The sequence below is a fragment of the Engystomops pustulosus genome, chromosome 5 (assembly GCF_040894005.1).
Source record: "Engystomops pustulosus chromosome 5, aEngPut4.maternal, whole genome shotgun sequence".
Classification (NCBI taxonomy): Eukaryota; Metazoa; Chordata; class Amphibia; order Anura; family Leptodactylidae; genus Engystomops; species Engystomops pustulosus.
This window is the reverse complement of record NC_092415.1, coordinates 136,422,741-136,436,470: the sequence shown is the minus strand read 5'-3', so window position 1 is coordinate 136,436,470 and position 13,730 is coordinate 136,422,741. Positions and strand designations below refer to the sequence as shown.

Below are 13,730 nucleotides of genomic sequence, written 5' to 3'. Positions count from 1 at the left end.
AGAAGCTAGAAACTAAAATCTGAACGGTAGTGTGAATTTAGCATAACATGTTTATGATTTTGTTTGATTATTTTTTTTTATACATTATGTTCTAGGGAAAGGAGGTTGATTCAAATACAGTTTATTTTGACAATCTTATCCAGTGTGGTGGTTCACATGCAGATTATGAATCCCCAAGTGTATATTTTTAAATTGTTCACAGTTTAATGTAAGACTTGGGCTGAGGGTAAAAAGTAAAGCTATGTATAGCTATGTAAAGCTATGTTTTAAACTGTGAATTGGTGGACAGTAACTTAATCTTAATGAATAGAGCTAGGCAGTTTCTAATAAGGCAATTATGGATATATCAAGAGATGCATAGATTCTCATGAAAAGGACATAGTTTTGCCCTTATACAATTCACTAGTGAGACCACACATGGAATAATGTGCACAGTTTAAGGCACCAGTGTATAAAAAGGACATAATAAAACTGGGTGCAGAGGAGAGCAACCAAGATTATTAGGGAAATGGGTGGTACTAGATTTTAAGATCAGATTTATAAAAAACTTGGGACTATTCATCTTTTAAAAAAAATTTTTTATTACAGTTGGGAAGGAATATTTTCCTAATTTGGGGCAAACAACATCAGAATTGTGGGGTTTCTTTTGCCTTCCGCTGAATCAACAATTTTGAACTATCAGTGGGGCTCTATGGACCTAGGACTTTTTCCATCTACTATGAAACCTCATTTTCACAACATCCAAATTATCTTGACACAGAAGAACACCCTTCAGAGACTGCACTGAAATACAAAGAAAATTATTGTGCATTCAAAATAGTTTTCAGTACAGTATTCAATATCTGTATTTGCTGTCATACATTAGAAACTGTTGATGTATGTAATAAAACAGTGTACGGGTCATATGGGCCCTCAAATCACAAGAAAGCGTTATGTGTGTTATTATGCAATATGTGCAGGGCCGGCGCTATGGGTAGGCAAAGGTGGCAATTGCCCAGGGCCCCCAGGGAGAAAGGGGAGAATCTCTTCTTTCAAATGAATCTTGAATTTTGTTTCTAGGTGCCAGGGATCCAGAGATATTCAGGTTTAAAGTGAGAATATCAGGTGCCATTTTTATATATAAATATCACTTCCGACGGCAGTTTAACAGTTAATATCTCCGTTTTTCTGCATTTTAGAAACACAAATTTAGATTCATATAAAAGAGGAGACTCTCTTCTTTCATAGGAAAAAAGGAATTGAGGCTCTATGAGTCACAGAGCCAGAGATACAGCCCCCTGAAGTGTCTCCCCCTCTTCAGATTCTTAGCCATCAGGCTACAGGGCGAATTTGCTGCACACAGGAGCTGCTGCACCTCACAGATAATGGAAATATTCACTTTATATGTTACTAGTACTACATTTTGAGAAGGGATAATATCAACTAATATTCATGTTTTAACCCTTCTCTATGCAAATCTAAGAACACACTTTGGGCCACATGTATCAATCGTTTTTTTCTGTTGTTTTTGCGCCTTTTCATTCAGGCGCACCATTTTTTGTGCCATTTTTGCGACTAAATGCTAGCTGCGCAGCAAAAAATAACCAGTTTTCCCTCATTTATCCTAGCAATCCAGATGTGTTGATGCGCCTAATGATATTCATCACTTGCGACTTTTCATTTAGGCGCAAAAACGGGCGCAAAAACACTCCAGCCCGGAGCTGGCGTTAACTGAGAAGAAAGCACTGAGCCCCTTTGCAGAACAGCTCATTTCTAGCAGAAAAGCTCATCCAGACACTGCAGACACTAGAACAGATCATACAGACATGAGTTACTCTGCAGACACTAGTACAGATAATACATTCATTAGATACTCTGCAGACAGGAGCTACAGACTCTATTTACACTTCATCACCTTCTATTTACAAAACATTCTGCAGAATCCTGAGCTCAAAGCAAGAGAGAAGAGAACGTTACAGAATGTTGCACATAGTACTGACAAGTGTCCCCCATGTCATTCTGCACAGTATCACCAGTGATTCTGAGGGGGATACTGTGCAGAATTACAGGGGTGCAGCAGGAGACCAGCACTGGGGGCTCCCCTCCAGGAGAAGCCCCTGCTGAGGAGGTCACTGGGTGCTGGGTGTCACTGTGACTGTTATCTTCATTCTGGGCTGTGGGAGAAGCAGAGAGGAGCTTGTAGCAGGATCACATGTAAGTGCCTGAATCTAACATTACGCCTTAACTGCGCCAAAATTGCGCCTAAACTGTGTTAAAGTGAAGTGATTAATAAGAGGCAGGAAATTAACTTATCATAGATGGTTGTAGCTTGTGATAATTCTGGAAAACATTGTGCCAGAATTTAGGCGCAACTACTACACCTAGGTGCACAAAAGTGATAAATGCGGCCCATTCTCTCTTATTCCCTTTTATTTTGTGATAGTTATTTTTTGTTGGGAAAATTGACTGATACGATGAACATTCAATCCTCTTCGCCTAATGTGACTACACCGCGACCAGAACATGTCCATAAAGTTATATGTAACACCAAAAACACACATATGTTCTGGAATAAAGTTTTTATTTCCCATCATCCTCCGTTATTTACACCTATGTTATCACATTCTCACTCTTATTCTTATGAAGCGCGGAGGGTTCTGTTATTGTGCAGCTAATACAATGGCGCACATCTAATCTTGACTTTTATTATCTCAAGTTTGTTTTACCATACAGTTTGTTTTACCATACTAAAGGAGCCTCTTACTGACTGTGACTGGTCATAAAATAGTTTTATTTTGGGGCCCCACTTTTAGTTTTGCCCAGGGCCCCACTTTGTCTAGAACCGGCCCTGAATATGTGTGCTATAACATGCCATTAAATTATATAAACAGGTCAGATTTCATAAAGAAGACATCTTTAGCTCTGTGAGGGTCTGACACAGTAAACATATTAGGAAATGTTTTAAGTCTTCATTACACAAGCTACATTTTATGAAACTGGAATATCCCTGATTATTATAGAGCAGTCTCTTCCTTTTGTAGTTATTTTTATCTTAAAATGAATTTGTACTGATACAGATATATAACATTTCTATGTTATATGTATATAAATAATAATGAAATAATATATAATTATATTATTATACATTATATTATACTAATATATGATTCTAAAATCTTCATTTTGAATTGTGATAAGAGATCCCTTATAGAAATGATGTTGTATTAACAGATACAAGTTGTCCTATGTTCCTTGGTCTTTTTTTTTTAAATTGATACATAAATACTTAAAAAATGTCCCACGATTGAGTTGTCACTTAATCGATTTTCTTCATACTTTGATAACTTACAGTTTACATGCTAACCTATAAGTATTTTGGCACATCATGTGCCAACAGCTAATTTAGCCATATTATACTGTATCTCCAACTGGGAGTACATTATTTCAGTAATGTATAATCCCATGTGTTTTAATTCGAAAGAAATAAAAATTAGATGAAGTGTTAGCATTCAGCAGGTAAGGAACTATTTACTGGTTCTAAGATAAAAAATATACAATGTGTCAGCACACATCTTTTTCAAGAATCACAAACTTATATTAATTGGACAGAAACATATAATAAATGCCTTTTTTAGGATACAATGGAGTGGAAAATGAACCCTGCGTGTGAGAGATCACATATACATGTGCAGCATCAAACACCACTAATAAAATAGGGTAGTTACTAGAGATGAGCGAGCACTAAAATGCTCGGGTGCTTGTTATTCGAGACAAACTTTTCCTGATGCTCGAGTGCTCGTCTCGAATAACGAGCCCCATTGAAGTCAATGGGAGACCCGAGCATTTTTTTAATAAAACAGAACATTAAAAGAACAGTGCAAAAAAAAAATATTCCAGATGTTTGCAGATGTTTTACTTGTAAGAACACATTGAAATAACACTATTCTTCACTTTCCAGGTGTGCGCGCGTGTCTCCGAACCTGTCGGGAGACACGCGCGCACACCTGCAATGTGAAGAATAGAATTAACATTAAAAACAGTGAATACAGGACCATTTAAGCGCAGAACACATTGGAAGAACACTATTCTTCACATTCCAGATGTTCCAAACATCTCCTAACTTAGCGGGAGACACCTGGAAAGTGAAGAATAGTGTTATTTCAATGTGTTCTTACAAGTAAAACATCTGGAAACACGTGTAATATTTTTTTTTTACAATTAAAATACTTTTATTCAATTTATTTGATTAATTTACTGCTCGATGTCAAGCCAGCGAGATACTCGTCCGAGTAACGAGCTGGTCTGAGTATGCTAATACGAGTATACTCGCTCATCTCTAGTAGTTACCTATTACTACTGTTTGTTGGCATTATATGAAAGTAGACTTAAATGAAAGGAGACTTAAAGGTATATTCCCATTTCAGTAAATTGTTATTGTTTGTATTATGAATCAGTAAAGAATTTAACCCCTTATCACCGACACTAGTTTTCAGCTCAATGACCAGACTCGATTTTTCAAATCTGACAAGTCTCACGATAATTGGTTATAACTTCGCAAATCCAGGTGATTTTGAGGCTGTTTTCTCGTGACACATTGTACTTCATGTTAGTTATAAAATTTAAGTGATAAGTTTTGCGTTTTGTTCTGAAAAAAAATTAAAATTTGGCAAAAGTTTGTATAAATTCTTCATTTTCCAAGTTTGAAATGTTCTGCTTTCCAGACAAGAAGTAAAACTACCCAAAAAGCTTGATAATTAACATTTACGGAATGTCGGCTTTATGTTGAGATAATATTTTATGTGTCCTCTCATTTTTCTAGGATGTTATAAGGCACAGAACTTTAGGTGCCATTTTTCTAATTTTCATGAAAATTGCCAAAACTCACATTTTGAGGGACAACTCAGCTTTCAAGTGACTTTGAAAGGCCTAAATAATAGTAAAACCCCATAAATTACTCCACTATAGAAATGTCACCCATGATGAATCGCACTGCAACATTTGATGCCCAATTCCTCCCAAGTGTACTGATACCCCATATGTGGTGGTAAACTGCTGTATGGGAGCACAGCCCAGTATAGAATGAAAGGAGGTGCCACTCACAGCAGATTTGTATTGTCACATTGTACGACCTATAAATTTACATTTTTTTGGTAATGCGAACATACAAGGCCTTATTATTTACGGCATGAGATACAATATATAGATCATTCATTTTGGAAGTCTAAAGCTTATTCATGAGATTTTATTAACTAACTAAGGGGGACACAAACAAAACCATCAATTTTTATTTCGGATTTTTAGCAATTTTTCCCCCCCCGCTCACCGTAATGTAAAAATAATATTTTATCTTTATTATCTGGTTCACCACAATTGCGGTGATACCTCATTTATACAGTTTTTCTTATCTTTTCTCAATTTTACTTAGCAAAATCAATATTGGAGAAAATCGCATTGTTTTTACTATTGACAACTTTTTAGGGCCATAACTTCTGTATTTTTCTGTTGTCAGATCTGGTTGAGGACTTATTTTTTTTGCGAAAAGAGTTGTTTTTTTCAGTCATATCATATTAGGGACTTTTTTGTGATGGTGTTTGATGAAAAATTGTATATTAAGGGAAGTTTTACGAATGCGGTGATACCAAATATGTAGGTTATTTTGTGCTTTATATACTTTATACTTTGTGTAACTGGGGAAATTATGGGACTTTAATTTTATTTATTTAATTATATCATAAAATGACTTTTTTTTTTTACATTTTCTACTTCTTGGCTTGAACAAGCGTTCATCCGATTGCTTGTTCAAGCCTTTACACTGTAATACACTTGTATTGCAGTGTATAGTGTAAGTAACTGAGCATACAGTGGGGTCCTGCCAGTAGGCGGAACCCGGCGGGGATAGAAGCCAGCAGCCTCGGGTCATTCGCCGGAACCCTGGGCTGCGGCAGGAGGGATCGGATCCCCCGGATAGCACGCCGGGGGGGGGGGGGTCCGATCCAAGGTGGGGATGCTTGACCGCAGTGTGTAAGGGGTTTTTCCGATCCTGGGTGTTAGTGCCGCCATAGAAAGGCGTAGCGTCAAAAGAAGTACCCTTAATGACCGCCGTAAAAAACCAATAGGGCGGTCATTAAGGGGTTAACACCTTGGGGAAATGCTTCTTTAAAGGGGGTTTCCGATTTCACAAAATTTATGTTAATGTTTTTGTGATAAAAGTTTTACAATTTTCAAATATACTTTCTGAATCAATTCCTTAACGGTTTTCTCTGCTTGATGTCATTCTATAGAAAGCTTCCATGTTTACTTCCAGTAAACAGAAATCTTGCCATGGTCACACAGGAGCGCAGCTCATTATATCACACAGTGCTGATTACCCTCTGTGCTACTAACGAGCCGCGCACCTGTGTGACCATGGTCAGATTTCTGTAAACACAGAAGTTTTGTATGGAATGACAGCAAGCAGAGATCTAGAAACATCTAACAATGCAATAATAAACATCTGTAAATAGTAGGTTCAAATCCCAAAACAATTATATCCCAAAAATAAGGGTTAATTTGATAATTTATATATTGCAGATTTCAAACCTCATGTACATTTTATTTCAAATCTTTCCAAAAGACTATTTAAAATCAAACAAAGTGAAAGAAGTGCTTTATAATTTCTAGATAACCAATACATTTTGGGGAAGTCTGTGTGTAAAACATTCACTTAGTGTATAGATGTTTGCTTTAGTAACATAGTAATTATAATATTGTATAATGAATAACTTTATTGAAAATACTGCTAGAACCGAACGGTATGTACTACTGAGGCTAAATAGACTTGCAAAGGTGAATGTGACTGTAAGAAATAAACTTTGGATTTTTGTAACCTGCCTTTGTTGGTATCAATATTCAGCATAATAGTCTTATTTTGTGAACCCCAGAAAAAATGTATAGCACCATGTAATTAATGATGTTCTATAAATAATAATAATAATAATTGTATTATTAATACACAAGGTCTACAAAATACAAAATTACCAGAACCTTTATCCAGCTTACCACATAGCACAGCACAAGATAAAAATGTTCTACGGTCCATACTAAATAATTACAATGAAGATTTATTAACTGGGTTTTTTTTTACCTTTCTTACATAACAAATATTACATTTAGTCTCATGAACTCAGATGGCTCAATAATCTCTGACTTGAAAGAACATCTGCACTGCTAGATGATAACTATTACACATTAACACTTTGGTTACGTAGGAAGATTAGGAAAGAATTTGCTGTTGGCCAAAACAAGTTAGTATAGCTAATGGACGTCACAAGTTTATTATCTATTCATGCCACTTCAAACACATCCTCTGTGAAAAAAAAGTTTAGTTTGAAATCAGTGCCCTTTCTTATCTCCAACAAATCTGGCTTTTCATTGCCTAAAAAAGGTGACTTTGTAACATTTCTAAAAAAGGCTAAGGTTGATGGAATGTAATTTCCTTGTTATGCAGGAAGTTGTAAATCAAACTAAGTTTGTTACATTTTTTCTAGGGCTTTGTTTTGACAACTAAACTTGCTCTGTGCAGATATAGGCAGTTAGGCGTCACTGTTAGGCAATAGAGTATAAAGAGAAGGTTAAAGGGGGCGTAGTGACCACCCAAAGCAAAGATATTGCAGTAACAATCAGTGTGTTTTACAAATAATTCCTCAGGGCTAATGATTAATCTGAGGTAAAACATTAATGTCCCTGCAAAGCATCCTACATATGAAGAGGAGAGCGGACAAACAGCTATATAAGGAGCCTTCCTGATACACAGAAACATACACATCTTACTGATCACATTACTACTCACATTATAGCTAGACACAGCACACTACACTTTCTGCCTAAGCCAAAAGAACTAATTATGGCTAAAGGAACCTGTTCTTACATATGGCTGTTGCCAGCCTGTCTAATTCTTATAACATCAGTGACTGCAGCTACTGAACCACTTCATTGTGCCCAGTGTACTGAGGAGAAGTCAGCCCTCTGCCCACAAGTTCCTGCTGATTGTCCAGAGCTGGCAAGAGAACCAGGCTGTGGCTGCTGCTCAACTTGTGCCTTGAAGCGAGGAGAAGCCTGTGGTGTGTACACAGCTAGGTGTGGAAAAGCTCTAACCTGTCATGTAAGACCAGGAGAGCCCAAACCCTTGTATGCACTAACAAGAGGACATGCAATCTGCATGGATGCAGAGGACCTAGAGAAGCTGCGAGTTAGTGATACCACAGGTGAGTGTGCTGGTAAAGATCTTAAAATTTTATTTTTTGTTAGCATTCAGTATGTAATCTGAAATAATATATATATATATATATATATATATATATATATATATATATAATCTATTTACCATAATATGTAATATTTTATACAGTATTGTAAAGTTTTGGGTCACAACAAGACGTTTGCTGCACCTATAATAGATCACATTTGCATATTATAATCTTAAATTGTTATATCTGCAATATCTTATTGATATAAATGTTTTTGTTATGTCAGTTATCAAGGTCACAATTTCCTTAGTTGTAAATTTATAGGTAACTTGTAAATTTATAGGTATCTGTTTCATCATAACTATAAATTAGAGTGTGTCTGCCAACTTATTTCTATTCAATGTATTTGAAAAAATAAGAGATTAATATGAAATAAGTAGACTTGTGTCCAGCTAGATACTTTTATGGCGGAAACTGATCTGTTTATCATACAGAAAGCTCTTATCTAAGCGGTATATGCTGTTTGGACTATTAGCTGATTATTGTATTCATGAACTTCTTGCCATTGATGCTTGTTTTGTGAACTATGTCCTTCATCATTAATGTGAAAGGTCAAAGTGCACAAGACATTGTTTTATTTTATCTTTAAAAAAAAGTATTTTAATACAAACACTTTGTAATTGTTCTAGCTTTAATGTGTTTAGTATGAAATTATGAACTTGTTTTGGGCACATTTATTAGTTAATACCTATTTATATTATCTCATTGGAATCTTTAAAAAGCTGTGATCTTTCTGTATAAAGTAAAATACACTACCACCTTTAACATCAAGACAAATTGGGAGGTAATATATATTATGCTTGAATATTATGCTTGCTCACTTTGACTATATTAATGAATGCAACACAACTGTTTACTTGTTAGAAGTGAAGGACTACTCTGAACATGAGAACACTGCACCAGAAAGCTTTGACCTTTCACAAGACCAGCTTCCACCTTTCCTAAGATTATTTCCTGATGGCTTTGACAAGTTTGAAGCATGGAATGCAATTACTGTGTATGAGCGCATGAAGGCTAAAAAGCTGTTTGAGAGAAAGAAACTGAAAGAGCAATATCAGGTAACTTATAATGTACATTAGTATGAACTGCAAACAGATTATAAAATTAATATTTTATGCAATACATTTGTTAAAATAAGAAAAGTCTCCATTGTTTCAATTAGAACTTCCAGCACATGGTGGCTACTGAAGATCAGTGCTGTGAAGTACTAAAGTACTAAAAAGTAAACATTACAATACTTCCTGATATTTATTATTTGTGTGGATACTTCCATGCATGACCTCTAGCACATGTTCTATTCCTAGGGACCATGTCAGAAAGACCTTTACAGAGCTATGGACAGACTAACAAGGTTTCAGCAAAGGAATGGAGAAGATATATACAGGTTCCACATACCCAACTGTAACAGAAATGGATTCTATCACAGTAAACAGGTACAATTTACAAAAATATGAGGTTTTCAAATAAAAAAGTATGGGAGTGGGGTTGTCCTTCACCTTGCTTAATATTTTATTTACTGTTCTTGCCCTGTCCCTAACTACCCAGAGTGTGGAAGAGTGTCTTGTGGGCTCAATGCTAGTAGCTCCCCTGCAACTACATCCCTAGTCAAATAAGAAATCATTTATAAAATCTGATAAAGTATTCATATAACATTCAATTTACACTTTTTTTTATATCTTAGTGTGAAACTGCTCTTGATGGAGAACGGGGAAAATGTTGGTGTGTCTTTCCATTAACTGGGAAAAAGATTCCAGGTTCTCCAGAAAACAAAGGTGACCTGAACTGCCAACAGTACTTGAATGCACAAGAATAGTCGAATATCCTTGCCAGAACTATGTGTATTCTATATTATTTGTGTACAATTTCTCAACTATTTATTCTGAAGATATTTCCATTTTTTTCTCTTATTATATATTTTTCATAACTATTTATAAGTACAATTTTTAGTTCTATATATTTACATTATGTTTAATAGATAGTAAATCAAACAATTATTTATCTCATAAATTATATTTTACTACTGTATATATTGTTGTTCAGCTATGAAATCTGTATGCTCTAAGTACAATTTTAGGAAAGCATTTTTTTCTTTTACGCACCTGACTAATTTTATATTTTTGGCACTGCCCTCTTGTAAAATTTTTGACATGACAACAAAACAGTTTTAAGGTGGTAACAGTTATATGCAATTACTAATTAGTGTCATATGTTTTATTTTATTATGCTGTATGCTTCAAAACTACAAAATAAGCACTCTGTGTGAGTAGTGAGAAATACTGGCTGTAGATTTTATTTTAATGTAATTTTCCAAGACAATGCCGACAATCATGGGCAATTCATATTGTTATCCAGAGCAAAGCTAGCTTGAATAGCAATAAATAAAATATTAATACATTTAATAATGACAGTGGTAAATACACAGAAGGGATTATGTAATATACATGCATACTTACTTGTTCAAGTGTTCGTTTTATTGGATTTTAATACCAACTAATATCCCCCCATAATTTCCCCTGATATAGGCATGTAAAAATTCCAGCATTCACTCACCTTAAAATTCACACTCCCAGACATTAAGCATTATGTAAATGAGACTTATTAAAATGTATTCAGGTTGTATCCATAACAGGATAGGGAAGGTATATGTAACTAAATGTAAATGTATAACTATATGATGTAAAATTAAGCTTCATACATTTGTACACAAAGGTGTTTACTTTCAGGGATTAAAAGTTAATCATACTTCATAAATATTCTCTAATTGTACATGAGTGGTTCCTGATCTCCAATTTACAACCTTCAATTTGTAAACAGATTACAGCACTCACACCTTTCATAAAATGGCATTGAAAGTTTTGCTCCCTGTAAGAAAGTACTTTCCCCCCTTCCTGGCAGAAAACAACTCTGTTATACAGTACCATCCTTTGTTTTCATCTGTACATGTGCATAGCTGCTTCATGTACATTATGCCCGTGTAAACTTATTTTTGCCTCTTTTTGAAGGCTCATATAGGCTTTTTGGGTTCTATATTATGTAAACTCAATGGTTGCATAGAGCCGAAACATTATCACATAAACAGTAACTTACATTGGTTGTTTAATTATTAACATCTAATTAATTAAAAAGAAATATTTTAAATTATGATTGCATTATTAGTTATTACCTACATACCTCTTCCCCATATCATGTTTACACATTTATACATAGTCGTAACACATCGAAACAAGTCCATAATACATATATTTAAGTATCGTGTTATATTGTTTATTTTTTTTAGAATGTGCATAATATTGTTCCTGCATTACTATAGAACATTTGAAAAAAATTGGTTTTGGTGTAATTCACCAAAGTAATTCAAAAACTTAAGGTACTTTACATATTTTGGGCACATTATACCATTTTTTGTTCCATATATTTTAGCTTAGTCTAAAGAAGAACATTCACCTTGTGAGATAAAAAAAAAAAAGTTCTTAAGAACTTTCTCTCCCAACTCAAAGTGTAATTCCTGCTTATCAGTTATGGTTGTATTCCTGCATAGTTTGACACTCTACAATCACTGCTGGCAGTGTCATACATGTCAAACCACTAATACAACCTTTAATGCCCCCCAGAGTGAATCATGTCATACCTTTATTTGCAGAAATGTATGCACCATTTTTATGAAAAAGACATACATTTATGCAAATAAAGGTATGTTATGATTCACTGTGAGGGGATCTTTAAGTCTACATTAGTGGTTTAAAAGAAGTCAGGATGGTGGTAGACTTCTTTTTATTGGTAAATATTCAGTAGGAACAACATATCATAATGTAACATTCTTAAAAAGTTTGTTCCAGAAATTAAATTTTTTAGGTATATGTTTAATAACATCAAATAGTTGGATGTGGATTTTCTAACGCCAAGTATTTCTGCCTGATCATAAACAGGAGCACCTTGTTATATTTCTACTAGGGACTGTTTATTTAAGATTAATAAATAAAGTAAATAACCTTACCAACTTTGTAAACCTATGAATTGCCTGACTATAAAGTCAGGTAATTAAACTGCTGCTATTTCTATATATTTATCCATTATTTTAATATTTAACCATTATATATTTGACATTTTGCTGCTAATAATTTTATTTTACTCTTGTAATGATTTTTTACCCTTTTTGATGATTTTGTATTCTTTTGTAAAACTTTGAAAGACCAATTCATGTTATTCCGAGAAAATGTAATAAATGTACATTTTTAAAGAAAATATTTTGATCTTCTTTGAAAAACAAAAGAGTCCAATTTTTGTTTATTGCTCTTAATTTATTTTTTTCCATTCATCAACCTTTTAATGATGTGTGCCATACTTGTACAGCACAGCATTGTTAACCTTCTATGGAGTGGGTTCACAGACTGAGTCTCTCAGCAGGTTGATCTGTTATTAAGATGTTGAGTGCTCTGGTTTAGCCAATGCTGCATCGTAAAGGGAACCTTCCACCATGATTCTACCTATAAAGGTAGATCGGGTGGTAGGTGGATGAATGGGACGTGAGGATAGCCCTTTTTTGGGCTAATCCTCACGTCCCGGCTATCTTTAAGAAAACTTTAATCTGCGGATATGTACATTTTTTTAAAGTGGCTACTGGGGTGTGGAGTAGCCGGACATGAGGCTACACGTCACTGCTACTCCATGCCCCAGTAGCCTCTTTTCTCCTCCTACCATTGCATCTTCGGCGCACAGCTCCTCGTAGGCGTGCGCCCTCGTCCTAATACCTGCCGTTCTGCTCATGCACAGAACACAGGCCTGTGGGTGCGCAGTCACAGCTGCGAGGCCGGAGTTACTGCGCGTGTGCAGATGCCGGGTATTTGGACGAGGGCGCGCAGCTCCTCGTAGCTGCGCGCCGAAGATGCACTGGTAGGAGGAGAAAAGAGGCTACTGGGGCATGGAGTAGCCGCAACGTTTTGCTCATGTCCGGCTACTCCACGCCCCAGTAGCCACTTAAAAAAATGTACATATCCTCCGATTAAAGTTTTCTTAAAGATAGCCGGGACGTGAGGATTAGCCTAAAAAAGGGCTATCCTCGCATCCCATTCATCCACCTACCACCCGATCTACCTTTATAGGTAGAATCGTAGTGGTAGGTTCCCTTTAAGCTTATAGAACGTGTCATGGACTTAGGTTCAGAAAGGGAGCCTGCCAGGTCCTGCTGCACCATCCCTTACAGTTCTCCAGCCTCCAAAACCAAAGTGATTTTAGCTTTCACCACGCGTCATATATAAGGCTGACGAGATACCTTTCCTAGACTATGCCCAAATACAATATTACACTCACTAATTAAGCAATCAGTTTAGGTAACATTTCTTCTGAGTTAATAAAAATGTTAGAACACAAGAAGGTTCTTAAAGTGAAGTTTTAATAAAAAGGACAAGTCTTGTAAACAAAGGGGTTATCATACAAAAAAGTAACATAAAATAAATAGTCATATACATA

The 13,730-nt window shown here is 35.4% G+C and overlaps 1 protein-coding gene across 1 annotated transcript; it reads left to right on the top strand.

The window, feature by feature from the left end:
• Nucleotides 1-7,730: 7,730 nt before the first annotated feature.
• IGFBP1 (insulin like growth factor binding protein 1) lies at nt 7,731-11,741 on the top strand. The gene is made up of 4 exons (XM_072153121.1): nt 7,731-8,222; nt 9,129-9,322; nt 9,569-9,697; nt 9,946-11,741. The coding sequence occupies exons 1-4, from the start codon at nt 7,862-7,864 to the stop codon at nt 10,075-10,077; spliced, it is 816 nt and encodes a 271-aa protein (XP_072009222.1). The 5' UTR covers nt 7,731-7,861; the 3' UTR covers nt 10,078-11,741.
• Nucleotides 11,742-13,730: the final 1,989 nt, after the last annotated feature.